At 45.6% G+C, this 23,195-nt stretch overlaps 1 protein-coding gene across 1 annotated transcript in view; it reads left to right on the forward strand.

The window, feature by feature from the left end:
• Nucleotides 1–23,195, forward strand: part of LOC120842565 — an 87,092-nt gene that overhangs the window by 21,621 nt on the left and 42,276 nt on the right. Inside the window, exon 2 of the mRNA XM_040213699.1 lies at nucleotides 951–1,120. Within this exon, the coding sequence (XP_040069633.1) occupies nucleotides 951–1,120 (170 nt within the window). The remainder of the gene's footprint in view (nucleotides 1–950; nucleotides 1,121–23,195) is intronic.

The following is a 23,195-nucleotide window of genomic DNA, read 5'->3' on the forward strand; positions in this document are numbered from 1 at the left end:
TATATTTACGGTCATTCACGTGGCGCTAGATTAATTATAACTCAAAGCCTGAGTAAAAAAAAAAGTATGCATGTCTGTCAAAGGGTGACAGTTATGAGGCTCCGACGCCATTCCCTGAAGCCTAATAAAACAAACAAAATCACGTAAATAATAAGTAACTGTTGTTTGAAATCTTATTTCTAAATCACAATATTTCTGTTTCTCAAGTTATCACCAGCGGCGATTACGGTAGCTAAAACGATGTCCAAAGCAGAGCATTGAACTGCGTTTGTATTTTCGTCGTTTCAGATTGAAAAACAACTTTTGATTGATCTGAACCCCGATTCATGTTATTGTGCCCTAAAAACCTAGATCAATGTTAGTAATAATAATAGTAATATTTACATTACTTCAGGAGAGCCGCGGCGCCGCAGAAAGGCAAGTAGCCCATACGGTGAAGGTCTGCGGCGTTGCATCTGGTGATGATGTGGTAAGATATAGTGTAGAGAGGCTAGATAGCTGCTTACGATGTTTAAATGGAGCTTGTGAGCGAGGGTGAGGGGATGATGGTGGATATTCTGCTACCTAGCAGTCACAAGGCTATAGCGCTGCTTTATTTTTACTTTTGTATATAGAAAAATTAACAGATAAAATGAAAAGCAAATTCATAATGGACTGGGAGTAATGTTCTTTACAGAGCGTATCTCACGCGAACACCGAACCGGTGATCGCGTAAGGTATGTCTTGGGGATTCCCTCATTTTGTGTTGCTGCTTTTTGCGAAATTATACTTGGTAATTAAAATAACATCGTCTGTAACTGGAGATGTGAATAATAGTTAAGATCTCAATAAGTGACGTTTCCACAGCAAATAACCTCATTCGTAATAAGGCTTTTGCTTTCAGAGCCGTGGTTATACCCTTGCTCACATACTTGAGGTATTTAGTGTCGTTTGTTGTTGATATATTATAGATGGTTGAGGTGGCTGAAAAACACTGGGTCAAGAGAAGGACACACAACGTGTCGTCACGACATGGAGATCCAAAATGTGAATACGCTGAAATTTTTGGTAGTGCTGATGAAAAACAAAAAGAGGAAGAAAAAAAGTACACCTTAGTACTTGAAGCCAAATTTGGAGAAATGTAAGCATCTTGCACTCAAGTTATACCTAATTAAATTTTTTAGTCCCATGGCTTTCGATAGAGTTCAACACATAGGGAAAGGCCTGTAAAGTAATATTTACAAATAATCAAAGTCCTTCAAATCGGTTACTTTTTAAAGTAAATATGTATTCATTGGGTTACTCTTATTAGGTAATAATCACCAGAGTAATTATATTACTTTTGAAAGCTATAATATCACTTGTAACCGTTACAATTTCTTCCTCAACCCCTAAGTCTTTTGATTTACGACTACTCAAACACCCCAATCAGAGGTACATATGCTAAACTATTTCCACTGTATCATCTTTTAAATCTTCCGAACCAGAAATAGTAGCATAATTGCTATCGAGCTCCGCAAAAGAAAGTCACATTCTTTGTCTAGAAAATGTACATAGGGCTTCGCTGGATTTTGAGTTGGTGCTATTAGCTTCAAGTTCTCTCTAATAAAAAAGGCCTGTCAGTCCAATGTTCGACGGTTAATCTAGTATGTGCGTCTGTATCAGCCGTCTAAATAATTAATTACTCTCTTTAAAAAAGTATAAATCTGGCTCAAAACACCTTACCATTTCAACCTCCAAGATAACCAGAACCAGATAATGTAAATGCTGTGGTGTGACAAAAAAAAAAAAAAAAGTTTATATATTTGTTACATTTACGTAAGTGTTTGGCGTACCGGAGGAATCAAAAGGATGACCAGTCAGGTGATTCTAATCTGTAAGTGCACATGGCAAGAAGCCCGATTTCGAACCGGTTCAAGAATCGTAAATACGTTTTGTGTGACATTTTAGAACAGTCCTTGTACAAACCTTTATTCATATTTTTAGTATTGTCGAAATATTTTTTTTGTGAGGTGGCTAGGTTCATTGAGATGGTGCCAATATTACTAGGGGTGTTCGAATATTAATATTTTCGAATACGAATCGAATATCAAATAGTTGACGGCAGGTGCATTTATTCACAGGATCTCTATTTTCACATGTTGAAACTGCAGTTATTTATTCTTTCTGAATTTTTTTTTATTTGTGAACTGCAGTTGATTTTTTTGTATGCCAACTTGTTACCTTAACGAGAATAAAAACGCTAAAACGAAAATTCTAGTTGTAGGAAAGATTACAAGTTGTCATGCAGAAAAACCAACTGCAGCACATGGTCAGGTTGGAGGCGCTCCCTTCGAGCGGAAACTACACCTCCAGCCACAAAAATAAAAAAAATAAAAAAATCCGTTTTTACTTGGCATTGAAGTGGCAGGTATTGCCAGGTATTTTATGCAAAGCTTTGCCAGACTCGGATATCTTAAGTACCCGACAGTTCGCCACCCCTTACACGGATCACTCCCTCTCTCTTTAGCAGTGCCTCCTCCGCATACGCTACAACTTCCAGTTCTGAAGCTGAAACCACTTTGCTTCCCATTGCACTTTTGGCTAAGTGGTCAAATGCCTGCCAAACATCTGTTGACGGCGTTCCGCCTTGTTCTTGTGACTGTGTTGCCATTTCCGGGTGGATTTCTTCAGTAGCATCACATGAGGCCAGCTCTTGCAGCACCAGAACTTTTAGCCATAATAATTTTTCTTTTTCGGCTTTGAAAATATTGCACTTGAAGCGTGGGTTTAAGAACATAGCAAGGCATGCTTCCTTGTACTCGTCATACAGGGTGAACCTTGCCTTGATAAATCTTATCAGTTCTGCGGGAAATTATGATGCCCCAGCACAGTAATCTAGACAGTGGAGCATACCAAAAATCACAGGAACTTGGAAAGACAAAGACGGATACTTCTCAGCACTGGCAATAACAGTGGCATCAAACAATGGCTTGAATGATTGTACATATTCAGAAGCATATTTCCATGCTGATGAACACTGTTCATCGATGTCACAGTCCGACGTAGTAAGCTCCACAGTGACTGCTTCTTTGAGTTCCAGAAGGCGAGACAACTTAAGATACTGGCTATTTCATCTGGAATCCACTTCTTGCACCAGACGGAGTGTGTCCTTTCCCATCTTCTTTTGGCACTTTTCAAGCCTTTTTTGAGCTGATGAACTGTGCTTGTAATGTCCCACAATATGCCTCACTTTCTTGCGCAGGCGATCAATGGCCGGCGAACGGGATCTCGCGTCATTAATCGCCAGTTGAAGCGTATGCGTGAAGCACGCTCTTTCAGTCCACGGAAGTCTCCTTACCGCAGATAGCATGTTGCGCCCGTTATCCGTTACCATGAACTTCGCACATTCATCGGGTATCTATAAGTCACGGCACATTTCGTCCAGAAGAGTTGCGATGCTCACAGCACCGTGACTGGCAGCCATGTGTCGAGTGTTTACTGTGGACCACTCTCTCATGAACTTTGGAGTGAGAAGACGGCGGGTAAAGCTCACGTAACTTTCGTTAGCGCGCGATTTCCACATGTCGCTTCTGAAGGCAACAGCGGTAGTGCCGCCTTCAAAGGCACTGTTGAGCTCTGCTTTCAGCTTCTCTTGGGTGTCGTCATACATCCGTGGCACAAGCACGCGCGAGAGTATACGCCCCGCAAGTGGGCTCATTTTCGTCTTCTGCGCGTGAGAAAGGAAGTAGCGGTGACGTCACAACGCCGAGCCCTGATTGGCTGATCGCGACCCTCTATCTGAGCGTCGTCTGCTCCTTTGCAACGTCGTCTGCTCGCAACGTCGTCTGCGTCTGTCGTACCTTTCCTGCGACTTTCGGAAGTGCAGGTCTTTACGAGCGAGCTCGACTTCGCCTTTCAGAGAGGGCAGACGAAATAACTCGAGCAGTACGTTGTTTTTGTCTAACAACTAGCAGACGCGCATCAAGGAAGGAAGTCAAAAGACTCACTGGCGAGGTCTCCCGAGGCGCCGAGGTTTGTTTGCTAAGATCCGAGAGTGAGCGTGTTAGTGTCCGCAAGTTCGCTCCCAAATACTTTTTCCCGCCTTTCGTGTGCGGCGAGACTCCTCACTCTTTAACGGCGTCGGCGGGTTGGCGCAGTTAACGTCGTCTGCTTTACGTCTGCTAGTCAAAGCGATGGCTGCTTTACCTTTCCTGTGTCTGTCGGAGATTCACCGCTTTTTCACCGGCGAGTCACCGTTGCCTCGGAACACAAGGAGATGACAAGAGGAAGATATTGACCTCTTAATCTAAAATTGAGGTCAGCGATCAAAGTATAAGACGGGAAGGGTTCACAAGGGTCGCGCGGGCATATTCCATTCTGCGCGCCAGCCGGTCGTAGGCAGACGGTCGCCGAGTCGAAGTGCCTGCTAGGCCTATCTGCCGAGCACGCTTGGTCGTTGTCGGTGGAATTGTGGCCGTTGGAGCTCTTCCCGGGTGTTAGTGGATCCAGCGTTCTTGTTCGTCGTGGTCTGTTTCAAGTACTTTTTTTCTTTTTTCTTGCTGTTTGAAGTCGGGACGCGTGAGAAGCGCACGTAGAAAAATAAACGTCCGTTGGTCGTCGCGACCGCGACGATGTCGGCCATGCTGATTTGATCGTAAGAAGTGCGTAAGACAGCTTCGAAGCTGTCGTAGGATTTCGTCGTAACCTGCGCAAAACTTACGAAAATTTCGTTTTCTGAATACGAAATCGTTCTCAAGTTTTGTCTTACGGATATTTTTGGCGTAAGATCGTTTTGTGAACCTGGTCTCTGGCCTGTGCGCTTCCGAAAGTCGGAGGAAAGGTACGACAGACGCAGACGACGTTGCGAGCAGACGACGTTGCAAAGGAGCAGACGACGCTCAGATAGGGGATCGCGATCAGCCAATCAGGGCTCGGCGTTCTGACGTCACCGCTACCCCCTGCGCAAGAAGCAGACGAACTTGCCCTCCGCATAGAACGGGATGGTAGGCGATAGTTGGGAAAGGCTTCTGTCAGAAGTTTTTTGAAGTCGCTGTCTTCCACGATGCTGTAAGGCTGTAAATAGAGCGCCACCATGGCGGCCACCTTGTTATTTACCCCTCGCACCCATTTTTCTGGCAGGGGCTCCGTGCGGCACACGAAGTTCGTCAACGTCGGTTGATCTTTTCCTGGCGTGCGGGCGGAAATCCCACAATACTCTTTCAACAACACAGGATGTGCTCTGAAATGGTTGACAAGGGGCGTTGTCGTACCTGTGGGCGTTTTAAGCGTTCACTCGCATGCCGTACATTGCGCCATCGATCCCGTCACCATCTCAAAATATTTCCAAATAGTACTCCTCTTTCTCCGTTTTGGTGCCGTTTCCCGTTCGTTCCTCCGCTTCGCAGACAGTTCCCCGCAATCACCTCCATCCGCAATAACACAACTGGGCGAACGCGAAGTGAGCACAGTTTACAAAGTCAGGAATCACAAGCGAACAGAAACTCGCCGATGACCGCTACCGACACCGGCGCCACAAGCTTAGGCTGAAACCGCCATGCAGCTATGTCGCTCTCAGTGGGACCTGCTTAACGAAACTGAAAGCAAAAGTAAAACTTACACTTGCGAATAGGTTTTAAATATTGGATTAATTTCGAATACTCGTGTTACGACGAATATTCAAAAAATACCAAAGACTTTGTTTGGAAATCGAATGCGAAGATTAAATGTAGAATATTCGATTCTTATTCGAAATTGGGAATATTCGCCCAGCCCTAAATACTACTATAAAAATGAGTACTTGTTTTATGTGCAAAAGCATCAATAGGAGCGTGTTGCTGTTACCGGTACAGCTTAGAAAGAGAACAGCACTTCTTCGTTCATCAGGGAAGGATGGAGACGTTCTCGGTTGAAGAGCAAGGAACATCTCCCAGCAAGGAAGTTATAATGGGCAGGAGGTGGCGTCCGTACTCTCCGTGCCTGGAGCGAAATGTAACGGAAGTAGGCGTGGCCACGAAATGCCTTCTTATTGTCTCGGCTATTGAGACGACCCATTTCCTGCGTCTTTTTTTTTTTACAAAGTTCCCCCATCTTTCACCACAGTCCCAAGTAATTTTCGTTAGGAATAGGAATCTCAGTTAACGGACGCCGCCACGAAAATATGGGCCAAACATCCGCGTTGCCATGGCATTGCCGTGACAACGCGGTTGTTTTTCCCTAAATGTCATGGCGGCGTCCATTGAATCGGTGTCAGAACAGGTTAGATATGGAGCCCAACACTTTCCTGACCAGGATCGCTAAACTCGTGGAACAAAACCTTCTTCGCTTTCTGACGTAGCGGGGGGAGTGACCAAAAGAACGCCGCAAAGTTTCCTCCTCCCTGCGCGCGCTCAACTTCGCAACTTCTGACCTTGGAGGGACGAAAAATCCCCCGCGATCCCTCGGCTATACCTAGGCGGTGCACAAGGGCACGAGAGAGCGCGGGGAGGCGAGCATTCACGCCGCTCGCTGTGCCAAAATTCGATCCCGTCATGCCTCGGTCATGCGAGGAGCGAGAGCAGACGACGGGAGTTCGTCTGCTATGAAGAGGCATTCGCACAGCGGAACCGAGTGAAAAAGTAGATTTTCTGCTCGAAATCCCGTCCCGCAGGCCACAAACTCAAACGCGAGCTTGAATTGTTAGCGTCGGCTATTTCACGAAGGGGGAAGCGACGACCCGCGCTTTATTTGCAAAATTTGAGTCGCTATGTTGCCGTACAGACGATGAAGCCTAGCAGTGTGTAATGAAAGGCTCAGGACAAACACATCAGAGGCCGCGAGATCTCACATCATTCGCTTGCGAGGTGAAAAGTGGAACATTTGTCGACAAAGCTCCCAGAGCAGAAACCTGTGACGCATGCACTCAGCGTCCGGGAAAGCTAAACACGGAGACGTTACTCGAGGCTTGACCAAAATCATATATTTGAACGTCAGCTACCTTGCCCCGTCGTATTTTGATTGAGAAAGCTTTCGTTCTCAACGCCCTCACGAGACAAATAAAAAGTCTTACGAAACGTATAGCTAGATATTCCAACGAACTAGATTTAAGCCGTATCCTTTTAGTGGTTCACTAGCTCTTGCGCGTACAGAGCCATTAATTTTCTCAAGTGTATGCTGTTTTGTAGTCGGCTTGTTTCGGAAACTTACGCGGTCTGTAGATATCTCTGACAGCCCAGTTCCTTAATTGGAAATCATCGCAAATATAAGTTACACGTTGCAGCAACCAACGTTTATAGAAAACGTTGGCAGCGACTGCACTCTCGCACAGGGGTGGATGCAGGAATTTCCTAGGGGGGGGGGGGGGGGGGGGGGCAGGTGTTAATCAGCGTACCATATGTTTAGGAACCGGGCCCCTCCTTCTCTCCTCGTTTTACGCCCTAAATTTTACACATGCAGAAATCAAGAGGGGGGTCAGGACATTCGAACCCCCCCCCCCCCTCTAAATCCGTCCCTCCTCTCGCATTCCCATCCATCACATCGAACAGAAACGCGCTAGTTTCGGTTTGAGGTCGGTACTCTTCTACAACGTCTATGGCGACAGTTTTAGTCTGCCCTCGGTGCATTTGGCAAGTTCGTTTGGGGTCGGTTCTCCGTGGAGTATTCTGCGGGTGCAATTCATTAGAACTCTCACAGGGAAAGTCTGGATCGCAGATGGGGAGCCTGTCGCTGGCATCACCGGCGGCCATTGCTTCACAACAGGCAGTACACGCAATTCTCGCTCCGAGTTTTAGTTTGTCAGAGAAGCCCTCACAGCAGTTTAAAGAAAAAGCTTTCACAAAAAAGGACCATGTACAACCGGTTAAAACGATGCGAATGTCCCCAGTAAACGCCTTCTAACTTATCGTTTACCAAACTCTGATGACATCGAGATCGCGAATGACTCCACAATAACTCTCGGTAACACTTGTCTCATTAAACACATCACAGTTAACGCCCAACAAAGTCGCCCTCGACCCTCAACCACACACCATTTATTTAAAAAAAAGATTGGTATTCTAACGTGTTTGATATTCTTGCCCACAAAATTAACTGTTATTTGCGGAAAACACGATAGAAGTTTCATTGTCGAAAACAACCTACAAAGTTAATAAGATGGAGTTTTCCCGTTCCTCCTATAGCATGCTTTAGCTCGTGTCAAGCAATGACTGCCGGTGGTGCCGCTCGAGCCCAGCAATAAAGACCTCTATCCGCCGTCTAGCCTATTAAGAGATCTGTGGTGCCAGGGCTATGAAACATAAATCGTTTTTTTTTTTTTTGTTTTTTTTTTGCATTTAATTTTCGGGATAACAACGTAAACAACACCACACTGCCAAATCTCGAGCAAAGCCTGTCGTCTGCAGCGTCTGCAGCTTCACTCGGAAGTACCAAAGCGCCACCACGCGGGACAGGTTCGATGAGAGTTTCAGTGGTTTCAGTTTCGTTTTCGAATTCGTCGCCTTGGAGGCGCAGGCATGCTAACGTTTTTCAGACAATATTTTCAGTGCGATTTGAGTCGAGTGAACGTTTCTGGTGCCCTTTGACGCAAAATGTGGCAGTAATTCCATCACTGCAAATATTGACAAAAAGTCGTCTGCTATCGTTGTAACGGCCAGACAGACGCGTCAAAAAATGGCCTCGGCGCCTGCTCCGCCCGCTTCGCCGGCCCTTTCACAATCTAAAAAATTAAAACCGCGCGTGTCCTCCATACACTTGGACATTCTGATTAGCTTTATGGAGGACCACCCACAATTGGCGAGGGCCTGCACCGAGCTCACCGCAGAGTTCACCAGAGATCGGCGAACTCTGTGGTGGGCAGAGCTTGTACGGCGCTTCAACAGCCAGGGGCCGGCGAACAAGACTCGGGCAGAGTGGCAGCAGTTTTGGAGTGCAAAAGTTAGAGTCGCCAAGTCCAAGGCAGGCATCCTGAGTGAGGACGGGAGGGGCACGGGAGGAGGTCCACCCCGAGGTTCGCCTCTGACTCCAGAGGAGGAGCGGATTCTCGGAATCCTTGGTGTGGACACCGTCCAAGGTTGTGGCGGGCCAGTGCTGGGACTGGAGGTGAGATCACAGCATTTTTGCATTCACTTGCTGACTTTATGGTGCACCAATTAACAGTGGGGAAAACACTTCCAAACATTGCTGCCCCTGTGCATGGTGAAACAAAACCTTGCTCAGATGCCCTAGTATATCACCATCTTATTGTCATGTAGAGGGTCACAGTAAATTTGTATGCTAATTCTAAGCCTGACTGCATATTTCAAGAGAAGTTCTGAAAATAGTGGGATACGTGGGTCGATAGTTGGTGGGCCAATAGTTTGCACGTCCTAGCCACTAATGGAGTTGCCAAAATTATTTCAGCAACCGGCCGAAGATGCCCTGCAAACTGGGCCATCAACCTCAACGGCATTCGGGGACCATTGGAGCCCAGTCGATGAGGCGGATGACTAGGCTGGAGGCAAGTGTTTCTTTTAATGAACCTGAATTTGTTGGTATGAAGTATATATACAATCTGTACATCTCTGAGGCTGTCTCACAGTTTAATCTTGATTATAAAACATGATATGTTAATCTGATAATAATTTTCCTTAACCAGGGTTTTCCGGCCCAACCCGACGCCCAGTATTTGGTGCCGGTAGTCTCCGGTACCACCCCACCCGGTCCAGAGAGGAGTCAGGCGAGCTCCTCGTGGAGTCCCAGGCCGACCTAGTGACCCAAGTCACCCGGCTTGCTCAAGCTGTTAACCAGCAGGTCGAGGTAGTCACAAAGCAAATGCATTCAGTAAACCAGAAACATGTAACCTGCACCAGCGAGTTCACTCAAAAATCAAGAGCATGCACCATTGGACCTACATCTTTATAAAGTGCACAGGCAGCTCAAAATATAGAAATTACACTTGTGCAATCATTGCCTGAAAGAAATGGAAGCAGTGGAAAATCATAAAAGGCAAATATTTAGTGACTACTTTCCACATTACGCATCCAGTGCAATAGGATGGTCATATTTGTGACACAATTGCAAACCATATAGTATACATAGGGCGTAAACCCTTGTGGTGGATGTACCAAACTCATCTCCTTTGTATCAGCTAGGTGACTCAATCACTTATTTTAACGAGCAAATATATCCTTCAATTTATGCAAGCTTACCCTTTGGTTTCATTAACCTGGTCCTACGACTACATAGCTTTGTCACAGGTAAACTAAATGTCAGGCTCCGATACATTAATTATTTATGATCCTATTACCATAAAGAGGCAATCAGCATATTAGTGATCCACTGTGCAAAATGGCAGTGGACACGCAGGACATAGTTCCCAATTGCATATGCAACTGTTTAGCCGACAAATCAGCCATTTGCAATAATTACAAACAAAGAGGAAACAAGAAATTTATACAAATTTTGCATTAGATGTGATGGTGCTGTGTGCATTTTGCTAGAAATAGATATTTCTACATTTGTTTCACCCTGAGATATACAGTAATGTGAGTGAGACTTAGAGATACATGCTGCCACCTACTAAAAAAACATAAGGTGTTGCTCGACCCAAGTTGCGTGGCAAGGTCCTTGCTGCCGACCCCGAAACTTTGGAGGGAGTGCAAGTATGTTAACGCTGAGTATGTGGACGATTAGCATGTCGACGATGAGTATGTTGACGGAGATAAAATCCTGCCACCAGTTGACGCAGCTGAAGATTCGCCACCGGTCGATGCAGTCGGGAGCCTACAACAAGTGGGAGACTTTCACAATGACATTCCTCTCGACAACCTAGAGGAAGCAAATGGCAATGGTAGCTGGAACAATACAACACCTGTGATCGACAGCAACCTACTAGACGAAACTCAAGCTGCAGTCATCGACATTCTGCCCCCAAACCACGTTATGCCAACAGAACCGCCTAGCTTCTTTATGACCACACAACAAACAGTATCCCGATATGGACCATAACCACGGAGTCTGACCTGTGCAATGCTCTGAGTAAACACCTGGCGGGTATTAAATTACGTGCAGACGGAAATACAGTCTAAGCTCATTACAACAGACCTGGTTACAACAGACAAATGGATATAACATACCGATTTTTCAAGTTAGTTGGTTTTCCTCTACGTGCCATTAACTCCACTTCATATCTGCATACAACATACTTCCCTTACAACAGATCGAAATCTTGGTCAAAATCAAAAACGAGCTTAGGCTGTATTTTCGATAGGGAGGATGGTGGAATGGTGTGTGCAAACTGAAGAAGTATGATGGTCGAATGAAGAAAAGTCTTTGGCCCATTACACATGTTACAAAGAGCACAATACTATGCAGTAAAGAAAAGCTGTAATAAAACCATCAAACATTCCACTCAGTAGAATGATCTAATGAGGTTAAACAAAAGTTATTTTCCTCAAACAGGCCACAAATGAGCTGGTACGTGTGGGCACACAGGCCACGGGGCTCCTGTGCCTGATTGCCTTCCTGGCAATTCAACGCACAGGAGGCGGCCACGGACTTGATTAGGGACACACCTGATTAATAGCGAGGTTGGTTCCCTTTCTCTTGACACTTCTTTGAGCTCTTATAGTAAACATTTTAGTTTCTGTTTACTTTGCAGGACAAGCATCTCTTGACCAGAGCAGAAAGGGCTGTGTGCATTTTTAAACGAACCTTTTTACATGATTAAACTTTTAATTTATGCTTCATAATTTTCTGTGTTGTGGAAAGTGGTATGTGCGAAATGTGTAAATGATTTATTGCTCTCTTCGAATGATTTCTACACAGGTGACTGCATGGGAACTTTCCTGTAAATATTTTCGGCATCTTCCCCTAAATGACTTCCACACATGAAGCCATGATTGAGGAAAGTCCTGTAAATATAGCAGAATGACAAGCTAGGCCTGTAATGTTATGCTGGAAATGTCCACCCACATGGCTTGTCAACTACTATCTTGAATGCTATCTCGGAAGTAAATATATCACTGAAAAAAATTTTGAACCACTGTTGTTTGACACATTTGAAAAATATATCAAAATTTGCAATACCAGGACTATTCAGAATTTTTATATGCTTACCCAGCAAAGCAAGTAATGTAAATAGATTCACAACAAATAGCAGGGCCAAATAACCAGATAAATATCAAAGCAGAGAAATCTGCAACTTATGCATGATCAATACATGTGAACCTCCCTAACAGGAGGTTAAAAGAAGCCCTGCCTCAAATAATATGCGAGCAAGTTTAGAACATGCATTGGAGATGCATCACCCCACACATGTGCTATGCCTGCTATGGCTGAGCAGCGTAGTGTAGCCACATTGAATCTGCCTACCATTAAATGGTTCTTACAAAGCATTTATATAGACGGAATTCAAAAATCAAAGGATCCTGTCTCCTAGAGAGCTTGAACAATAGTCTTCCAATATGGCCTGGAACAGATCAGTTGTCAAACTAGCAGAGCAAATATAAAATGTATCTCCCTGCACATCAAGCATCTTCAAGATGGAATGAAAAAGTGTAGCTCATAGCTGCAGGGCAGTAACTGTAGCAATGCCCTTTAATAGGTCCCCTTACAGGGGTCTATTAAAGGGCTACAGTATGTTGTAACTTAATAATCGACAGTGTAATAGAAACCCAGACATAGCTAAGGAACTGAATGTTTATAGCGGCTAATGTATGGTTTATTAAACCTTTTATACCTTCGTCATAGTCCTTCATAACTTCAGCTTAAAGTAGGAAGTGCAATCATAAAATGACTGCAAAATATCAAACTAAAATTGAACATTAACACTTGTGGGAACAGTCGTCATCATGTGAGCTATACGATCAAAGATTGATGTTTGGTCGAGGCATAAGACCATTATCCCGGATGTTGTAGCATAATAGGTCATAATTATAGCCAAGTTTAATGACGCTTGTCTCCAAATTAGTACAGTACACTCACTAATTCAAACTCAAGAAAGCCACAAATTTTGTTTGAATTATCCAAAATTCATCTAAATATGATGCAAGATAAAGTTATGATTTGTAATATGAATGGCTAGACATAGAAAGCAGATATTAGACGTTTTCCTCTACGTAGGCTTCTTCATAGGCAGGTATGCCACACATGAAACATTTTTGAAAGTTCAATCATCCCTCAAAAATGTTGTTTAACATGGACGGTTTAGACAGCAAATGACAACTGAAACAAAATTAAGTTTGTTCATCAGGTCGAGAGCTTGTCTATTAAGCAGGGGACACACAAACGATGAGAATGGGCACCGCGCAGCAGTTTTCATAGCAACTTGTACGGACGCTGTGACGTGGACCCATGCCATGCCGCCACGTCTGTGCAAGTTGATACAAACATTTTTACGTGGTACCCGGTTTCAAAGCTTATGTGTGTCCGCTTCAGCACCATTGAGTGCGCGTCTCACCAAGCGCCTGTGCACTGCGGAAAAACAACACCCGTGGAAGTAAGCTTTGCGGGTGTTGCCTTTCTGCAGTGCACCAATGATCGGAAAGAAGCGCACCCATCAGGGCTGCGAGAACAAAAAGTGTAAAATGCGTCAAAACGCCATACAAATGAAGCGGCTTGTGAACATATTAAAAATATGGCAGGACAACCAAATTTTTTAAATTTGTTTTATTTAATCAGGAGTAAAAAAATAACCGAGTCTTATTTATCGCGAGCCTACTGTAAATTAAAAACATATAGAGTCGGTTTTGGGGCTACCAATTTTTCATTTTTTTATTTGACATACTTGTCTTTTTACATGGAGAGGACATATTACATGCTTATTGGTGCATAAAAATACATATAAAAGTTTAACATTCTTTTCCAGTGTTGTCTCTGTACAATACGTCCATTCAACCTAATCTGTTTTGCTTGTTCTCTTGTGAGCAGTAGACAACCACTACAGCTGTAGCCAAGAAGCAAACAATAGTGATTAGGTGGTCTTATCATGGAGGAATTCAGCTACCACACTGGAGGATGAAAGCCTCCGAAATACACTCATGGGTTCCCGGAGCTATTAAATTTCCTAGACCCTTTTAGCCTCCAAGTATCTTTTTTTTTTTTTTTCAATTTAGGTGTGTGAAGTTTATGTCTCGTTGTCACGTGACGTAAAGTTGCTCGTTGTCTCGTGACGGGGAGCCGCTCGTTGTCTTCGGGGTCTGTGGTTTAAGTGAGGCCGGGATCGTGGACTTTTAAAATTTATAACTTGGCTTAATATACACAAAAACTACAACATACTTCAAAGTTCACTCATTTTCAAAACTTGATGGCCTCTGCCGTTTTACCTTATAAATGACACCTCTGCTCTTCCTCCACTCGATTCCTCCGCATTGCCCTCAATAGGTCTTCGATCTCAACTCGTGCGGATCTCTCTCCTAACTCCCACTCCGTTTCAATCCTCCTGCATCACTCTCGGTGCATCGCCTCTCGAATCTCTTAGTCGACCTCCCCCTTTTTACCTCTCACGTTCTCAGCAATGCTACTCTCCCTCATTTCTTCCTCTCTCCCTATAACATGCACTGTCATCCCTGAAGGATGGCTACACATATGCCGACAAGCAAAGTCGAATACCAAGTCAAGTTGGCCACAATACCTGTTGTGTACCCACCAGGAGGGTGCCGCTCTCAAAGCGACCCCCTGTTCAAGAGTAGTATGCGGCCCATGTTGCTTTTGCGGTACTACTTCCTGCTGCCGCCTTTTGCGTGGCTGCAACATTAAACCACTTCTGGAAACCTTCTCGCATACAAGTTCATTGCCCTGCTCTACATCTAAGTAACGGCATGAGCAGGACACAACAGTGGCGATGAGGATAAACGGTATCGTCTAAGTGCTTACGTTCAAGCTAAGTTACAAGTTCATCGGGACCATGACGGCTATGCTAGGCCAGATTGAGCCTTTTGATACGTCCACGCCAGCTAAATGGGACTCCTATGTCTCGAGGTTCAACTTCTTCCTGGATGCAAACACAGTGGCGGGAGACAAGCATCAGTTGGCGGTGTTCTTGAGCGTGTGCGGCGCGGATACATTTGACTTACTGTAATCGCTTGTAGCATCGGACACGCCGCAGTCGAAAGCGTTTGCCGAGATGTTCGAGGTGCTCAAAGCTCATTTCTCACCGCAGCCACCAAATCCGCAGAAACACATTTTACGAGCAGAACCAAGCCTCTGAGAAGACAGTATCTCCTTACATCGCTGAGCTTCGATGCCTGGCCCAGCACTGCAATTTCCCCAACCTGGAAGGAATTCTCAGGAACCGTCTCGTCTGCGGACTTCGCGATGAGCACCTGCAGAACCGACTCTTCGCAAAGAAACAGTAGACTTTTTGTGAGGCCCAGGAGGAAGCTCTGGCGGCAATAGCGGGCGCGAAAAGCACGAGGTTGTCCAACAGTCTGAGGAGAATGACGCTGCTGCAACCATTCCCGCGACCAACCAAATGAAATGTCAGATACCGGCCGTATTCAGCCAGACGGAAACGCAGGGTACGATTTACAGCACGTGCTACGGATGTGGAGGTGTGCACCTCCACGTCGATTGCTGAATCAAGAACACGCAGTGCAGGGCATGCAAAAGAACCAGCTACATAGAACGAGTCTGCCGTGCTGGCAGCGCAAATGGCCAGCAGCGAAACCTGCCGCTTCGACAGCCATGGAATTCAAGAACGGCATACAAGGTAACCGCTTTGCCTCATGACGAGTGCTACTACAGCGACCATATCAGTGCAGGAGGATCCCTGGCACCTTGCAAGTTACAAACATAGATTTCCATTGAACATAGATTTGCGATGTAGAGGTGGACTCTGTATCGAATTTCTCGATCCTCACCGAGGAGACATTCCGCAGTCTCTAGCAGTGCGGTGGGAAGCTGGTGCTGACTGACTTTTCTTCGACGGTGGTTGATTATCAGCTGAGCACAGTGAACGTTGTCGGGGCCTGCAGCATGCACGTCGAATACAAGGAGTCTGTTGGCCCACTGACGGTACTGGTAGCAAAAGGTGCCTGTACCAACCTGCTGGGAGTTGACTGGTTTCGACCACTAGACATTGTCATCGCAGATGTCTCCCAGATCAAGAAATAGACAGTCGACACCGTGCTCTTGGAGTTCAGTGAGGTATTTGAGGACGGTTTGGGGAACTGTGTTGGACCACCAGTCTTCCTGCACGTGGATTCCAGCATTCCGCCAGTTCGCCTGAAAGCTCGAAGGCTGCCTTTTGAAATCCAGCCGAAGGTGGAGAAGGAGTTGGACCGCCTCGTTCGGCAGGGAGTGCTGGAGCCTATCATCACACAGCCAACGTAAGAGACCCAATAAGTGACTGTACTCAACAGCAACGGCGACATTAGGATATGCGGACACTACAAGTCCACAATAAACAAGGCTCTAAAGCAACACCCATATGCAATTTCCGCTGTGAGTCATTTGCTGTTATCGTTATCGGGGGACAAGTGCTATGCAAAGTTAGACCTTGCGCAGGCCTATCAACAACTATCAGTTAATGAAGTGTCAGCTGATCTTCAGACAATCGCCATGCAATGTGGGGCGTATTGGGTGAACAGGCTGTAGTACAGTGTAAGGAATGCTCTTGAAATTTTCAAGATGTTAATAAATGGCCTCCTCAAGAACATTCCCGGAGCAGTTCCATACTTTGATGACATTCTCATTGCTGCTGCTGCATAAGGGGAGCTGGCCTCTCAACTTCACAAGGCGCCTCAGCGCTTCAAGGATGCAGGCCCCCGGGTCAAGAAAGAAAAAGGCGTAATCAGTGTGCCTGAGGTTGACTTCCTGGGTTTCCGTGTGACTGCTGCCGGCATCTTTCCCACAGATGCAAAGGTTGCAGCAATCGACGAGGCACCTCCACCAAAAACAAGCAAGAGTTACAAGCATTCCTCGGCTTGCTCAATTTCAACCACAGTTTCTTGAAGGGCAAGGCTACAGTTGCGGAGCCCCTCCACCGACTCCAGGACGAGAAGACAGTGTGGACCTCAGGAGTGAGGCAGCAAACAGCTTTTGATGCACTCAAGAGCCTCCTTTCCTCAAACACAGTTCTGACCCACTTCGACCCAACCAAGCCTGTGATTCTGACATGCGATGCTAGCCCTGTGGACATTGGGGCAGCGCTTAGCCACAGGCTGGACGACTCTAGGGAGGTGCCCATTGCATTTTACTCACATACTCTATCGGAGGCGGAGCACAACTACGCGCAGATCGATCGCAAGGCGCTGGCCACAGTGTTGAGCGAGAATAAATTTCGTGACCATCACTATGCTCGTGAGTTCGTGATTGTAACAGATCACAAGCCTCACCTGGGAATCTTTCTGTCTGACAAGGTGACCCCACCCATTCTGGCCCCTCAAATGCTCCGATGGTCCATTGTTTTGAATGCCTACAGCTACACACTGGTCCATCAGTTTGGGAGAGGAGGTCGCAAACGCTGATGCACTCAGCAGACTGCCTTCGCATGCGAATGTCCGTGCTCCACCACCGCTACTAGAGGTGTTCATGCTCGAGATGTCTACGAAGCCTCCTCTGCAGGCCACAGACATTGCTGTTTTGACGCGGCGAGACCCTGTGCTGTCTCGTGTTTTGAGCTGGGCTCTGGGGGGTTGGCCTTCGGAGCGTCTGGGCGGCGAGCTTTAAGCCTATGAACAGAGACAGCATGGTATGTCGGTGAAAAAGGGGTGTGTTCTGTGGGGTAACAGAGTTTTGATCCCCACTGAAGGCCGAGCTAAGATACTGGAGGCATTGCATAGCGCGCATCCAGGGATCGTCGGCATGATGGCCCTCAGCCGTAGTTACGTGTGGTGGCCGAAGATGAAATTTGACATTGAACACAAGATGAACACGTGCGGTGCACGCCAGGCGTAGAGACCAGATCCCCTTCAGGCCCCCGTGCACCACTGAGAGAGAACGAGGACGCCGTGGTCCCGTCTTCGAATAGACTTTGCTGGCCGTTTTCAGGGGCACGTTTTCTTCATAGCTGTGGACAATTTCTCCAAGTGGCTGAAGGTGATGTCGGTGTCTTCCATGACCAGTGCCATGGTCATCAAGTGCCTGCGTCGCCTTTTTGCAGCTCATGGACTACCCGACACTATTGTATCGGACAATGCAGCGCAGTTCGTGTCTGAGGAGTCCAAACGGTTCCTAGCAAGCGGCCTGATTCACCAGGCAACATCTGCGCCACTGCATCCAGCCACCAATAGGCAGGCGAAACACATGGTTAGAACAACTAAGGATGGTTTGAAGCGAATCATCCAGAGCGATTGGGATGGACGCCTAACGAGTTTCCTTCGTCGGTAGCATGTCACTCCATGCACAAGTACGGGAAGGAGCCCTGGAGAGTTGCTCTTCAACCCCCGTCCCAAGACACTCCTGGACAGAGTGCACCCAGACGGGTCAGAGACTACCACGGACGGACCGTCCACACTGAAGAGCAAGAACCAGCACGGCAGTTTTTTGTCCGACGACGCAGTGTATGTGCGCAACTATGCTTCTGGACCACGCTGGGTTCCCGCAGTTGTTGCTGAAGTGGTAGGGCCACTGTCATACCCGACTGAAACACCGGACGGCCGGCAACTGTGGCGACACACGGACCAAATGCGGTGCCGGTATTTGGATTCTAAGCCTACTGAGCAACCACAGGCCAGCGACTCCTCTAGGCCGCACGACTTACACACCGACACAAGCCGAACAGACTCCCATATATAGTTCTCGCCATGTCAGATGGCCAGTTTATGTGATTGACTTCGTCTAAAGTGCAAATGGGGGGGGGGGGGGAATGTTGTGTACCCACCAGCAAGGAGCCGCCCTTGGAGCGACCCCCTTTTCGAGAGTAGTATGTGCGCCATGTTCCTTTGGCGCTGCTACTTCCTGCTGCCGCCTTTTGCACGGCTGCAGCATTAAACCACTTCTGAAACCTTCTCGTGTACAAGTTCATTGCCCTGCTCTACATCTAAGTAACGGCATGAGCAGGACACAACAAAACCAAACGGCACTCCAGCGCCAACTCCATAGACCTTCCACTTATCGCTAAACTTCTGCGACTCTGAAGTTGCAGCATGTTTCACAGGTTATATACAAAATTACACAACAAGGCGCTATTCAAGAAGATCTCAGCTAGTCACTGATACATAACTATAAGCCAAAGACTCCCTGTATGCACATGATAGTTTACCATTTGTGTAGAATACTGCAATGCTTTATCACATCAGTGACGGGACCGGGAGGGGTTCCTCAGCTATCATTCAGGGCAGGCAGATATAGGCTCTGATATGTTTGAATACATGGTTTACTAGTTACGAAGTTAAACATTACCATTACTTATTGGTAATTGCATTGTTCTCGTTTGCACCACTGCCCACAACACTACAATGGCTATGGCCTAGAGCTGTGACAACACACCAAAGGACACAAGACAGCAAGGCACTAGCTGTCAGACGAGATGTACATAATAGGTTCGTCGAAAACTCTGAGAACCCCGACATAGAGCAGTAGGTATGCCTCTCTACCTGCATCTTGCTGATCTGATTAGTGACTTCTTTTGGCTAAGACTCAACCTAGAAAAACAAAGGCGGCACACTTTACAGGTTCTTTTTTTTCTACAGTTTACGTTGAAAATACAAAGCTACACACGGAAAGGTGCTTCCACAAAATGTTAAATCTTTGCATGCCTAGGGCTCAAATGCAGTAAATGATACAAAAAAAAGGCAAACTGAAAGACAAAGAAAGATAATTAAAAAAATTAGTAACACAGACAGTTTGGTCGTTACTGTCCACGATGTGAAGGCTGCTGTCGGGTTGGTCGGGCCTGCCGTCGTCGTGCCTGAGGGAACTGCGCGATCAGGGCATTCCTCACAGCCAGGCCCCTCGCGTAGATGTGACGCTCGTGTGGTGCAGCCACAGCAGCTCCGTTCTGCAAGTCACAAGAAAATTGCTGTGTACTAAAACTACAAATTTCATGGTCAAGAAGACATGTTGGCAACAGAGCGACATGGCATCAAGAAACAATCCATTGCACATGGATTCTTGCCTCAAATGCTTAAATACCTTGTGGGGAGTAGAAAACACAACTAAGAAAGGCCACAATGAGGCCTTTCTTAGTCGGGTTCACAGAGAGGTGAGCTTTCACAGGGAAGTGAGAGTCAGCCTGCAAGGGTGCTGTATCGCCATGACAACATAGGTAGCCCAACGTCGGCTTTAAATAATTGGTACCATGACGACTTCGTCCCTCCACCTTGGTGAGAGGTGAGCTAGAACACTAGAAACACCAGTGATGGGAATGATTTGGGTTATTTTGGAACACTGTTTGGAGCAGAAAAAAAACTTTTGTACCATAAGCATAATCTGAAATCTTATTCAATCGACTGCAAAATACTATGTTAAGAATCATGTGTTGGCCTGTCTAAATAAAATACAATGCTTTTCTGGCTCTTGTGCCGAAAATTATGACAAGCATGTCATAATAAACACATTCGGTTCCGACCAAGATTCAAAGCTGCTGGTCTTTCTTCACCTGAAACTGCTACACTTTTTTGCTTTCCCCCTTCTGTAGAGCCACTTCTTACCATAAATAAACTTCAAAAATATATCTTACATGCAGAGACTCACTATGGGACAAAGAAAGCATGTGGAAAATAAATAACTCTCTAAAAAGTTCAGCTGAAATTGTTGGTGTTATTCCCAAGCATTCATTTCACTGCTGACTACATCCACCAAAAGGTGGGTGTTAACTAAACGTAACAATTAAACCTAAAGAGCAGCCCAGCCACGTTTGGTGAATATGAATGTTCAACCCTTTCCTGATACTCGAGTGCGAAGTATCCTCAACTAGAATTTGAAAGAAAGAAAGAAGCATAATTGCAACCAGCAATACACGCGACTTGTCAGAATGCTCTGGTTTAGCAGATAAACTAATACCTCAGTTTAATTTAGCAAATTTTACTGCCACATATATGGTGCCAATCAGCACTCACCCTGGCATATTTTTTTTTTCAAGTCCAAATTTGACTTGCAATTGAGAACCATTCTATCCCGAAGGGGTGTTTCACCCCTTAACTTTAGGCTGTACTGCAGCGAAGCAAAATTCACGAAATTGCGATGTTCACTTTGCAGGCGTATCCTTTCTGCAGTGCATCAGTGAATGGTGAAAGGTTACTCAATGGAGCTATTTAAACTGCCCAAACACACCACGAACAATGGGCAATGTCCCAAAATTTCTCAGAACCAAGTCACGTTCGGTACGAAGGTCGTATCAAACTACACATTGCTTTCAGCGATACCCAAAAGTTATGAAAATTCACGCATGCGTAACTTTACAATCTGGCAGTGAAGTGATTCATTAAGATACTTTCTAATTTAATAGATTAAATGAGCTTTTGGAGCATTGTTAGCACATATTCTTTGCATTAAGCTGAACGTTAGCAGAATGTAGCAAGGTAAACACTTTTGCACAGTTGGGTGCTAATGGTGCAGCAATCTTATCACTGCAACAAGCACCTCTGCATGCATCTTAAAGCTCAAACCATGTCAATATACTGGCAAGACTAACAGTGAAAGTGACTAGTCTCCATTTGAAGAGGGGCGATTTATCAAGATCTGGCATGAAAATGGCCAGCTTCTATTTATGGGCACTTTTCAATGTTCTCAATATGCACTCTATGAAGCCAGATGTGCACTGTGTGATTTGCTTCCAGTTAAGATGTCTGAATAGAATGTTATTGATGGGTTCATCAAACGGTCCAGAAGTTATTTGCCAGGGCGCTTAAACGTCACCCACATTTCGGGAGCCTTGTCGTCCCCGCACACCTCCAACTTTTGGAGTCCTTCGAGGATCTAATGTTGGTCCTCGTTTGCACAATATTTTTGCTAATGATAATTTTGATTGTGTTCAGTTCCCTCAATTGTTACAGTATGCTGACGATGTAAATATATATCGCAAGGTTGAAGGAGACTGCATGGAATTGCAGAGGAATATTGGAGCAGTTAATGCGTGGCCCTCAAATAACGGCCTAAGCTGAATTCAAGAACGACTAACGTCATCAAATTTAATCTAAAACAGAGTGCATACTTGTCGTTCCATGCACACCATATCCGAAGTAAACAAAATGTTTGTCATATATGATCCTGGCATGTTATCGGGCTCCAGACTTCTGGTGGACTCGCGCAATAATGCTATGCTCGCTTCATCACCGAGGATGCTTGGCATGGTTTCTAGAACTACCCGAGAGTTTAAAATACTGTAATCTGTGCTCGTGTTGTATGCTATGTCCACTCAGGTCTGGACTTTGGATGTTTTAGGGTTGATTAGGTTTCAAAGAATTAACTGAAACCTAGGCAGTAGATGCAGAGAAGTTACATTAGTTTTATGTATGACCAACACCTCGGAAAGAAACGTTAGCATAACCACACCTGGCTACTTGGGGAACTGGGTACGGACACACTTTCGGAAGAAAAAGAACTTAATGGTTTGTAATTTTTGCAAAATCTCTTAAATGAGAAAGTGTCATCCACAAGGCAAGAACTCGCCATGAGCTTTTCTGTTCCTCATTCTTAAGGTGAGTGGAAATGTCTTGTGTTGGTAGGTGCTTCAAGCTCTTGCCCATCATGCGAACGAGACTCATTTTATAGTGTTTCATTGTCTGTGACTGACATGTTTATGGCCTTGAATAATTTAAAGAAACTTAATGATGTTAAAGCTGCCATAAAATATGTCGAAGTTTAATTTGTTAATTATATTTGTGTGTGTAGTGTTAGAATCTTAACTATGTTTCTTTGTGTGTGTTTTTATGAATGTACTGTGACAGACAATATGAGCTGACAGTCCTTCACACTTCTTTGGCATGCCTGCCTGTTTTTGACAGAACTATTGAGAAAACCAGGAATGGAATGCAAAGTGGAGGTGCTATATTTCAAACTATTTGTCAAAACTGGAGAAAATAGAGCTTGTTGGGAGTGCATACGCAGAAAAAAACCAGGTCGGATGTTTCAGCTCATATTGCCCACAGGGCTACCACCGGAAAGGCGCGAAGTTGTTGGCGGAATAGTGAACAAACAAACTGTGCTAGAGGCTGCAGTGTTTTGAGAACACTTAGTGGTTTTACCCGTGGCGACCCAGGAGGCGGTTCTTGTGGCTCAGGTCCACCGTTGCTTGAACCGCCCTCTACGTCATCTCCTTCTTCAGCTTCGGGTTCCGGCTCCTCCGCAGCGATGCAAACGTTGTGCAGAACTGCACAGGCTGCAATGATGGTGGCAGC

Source organism: Ixodes scapularis, unplaced genomic scaffold (assembly GCF_016920785.2).
Source record: "Ixodes scapularis isolate PalLabHiFi unplaced genomic scaffold, ASM1692078v2 ptg000460l_1___fragment_1__unscaffolded, whole genome shotgun sequence".
NCBI lineage: Eukaryota > Metazoa > Arthropoda > Arachnida > Ixodida > Ixodidae > Ixodes > Ixodes scapularis.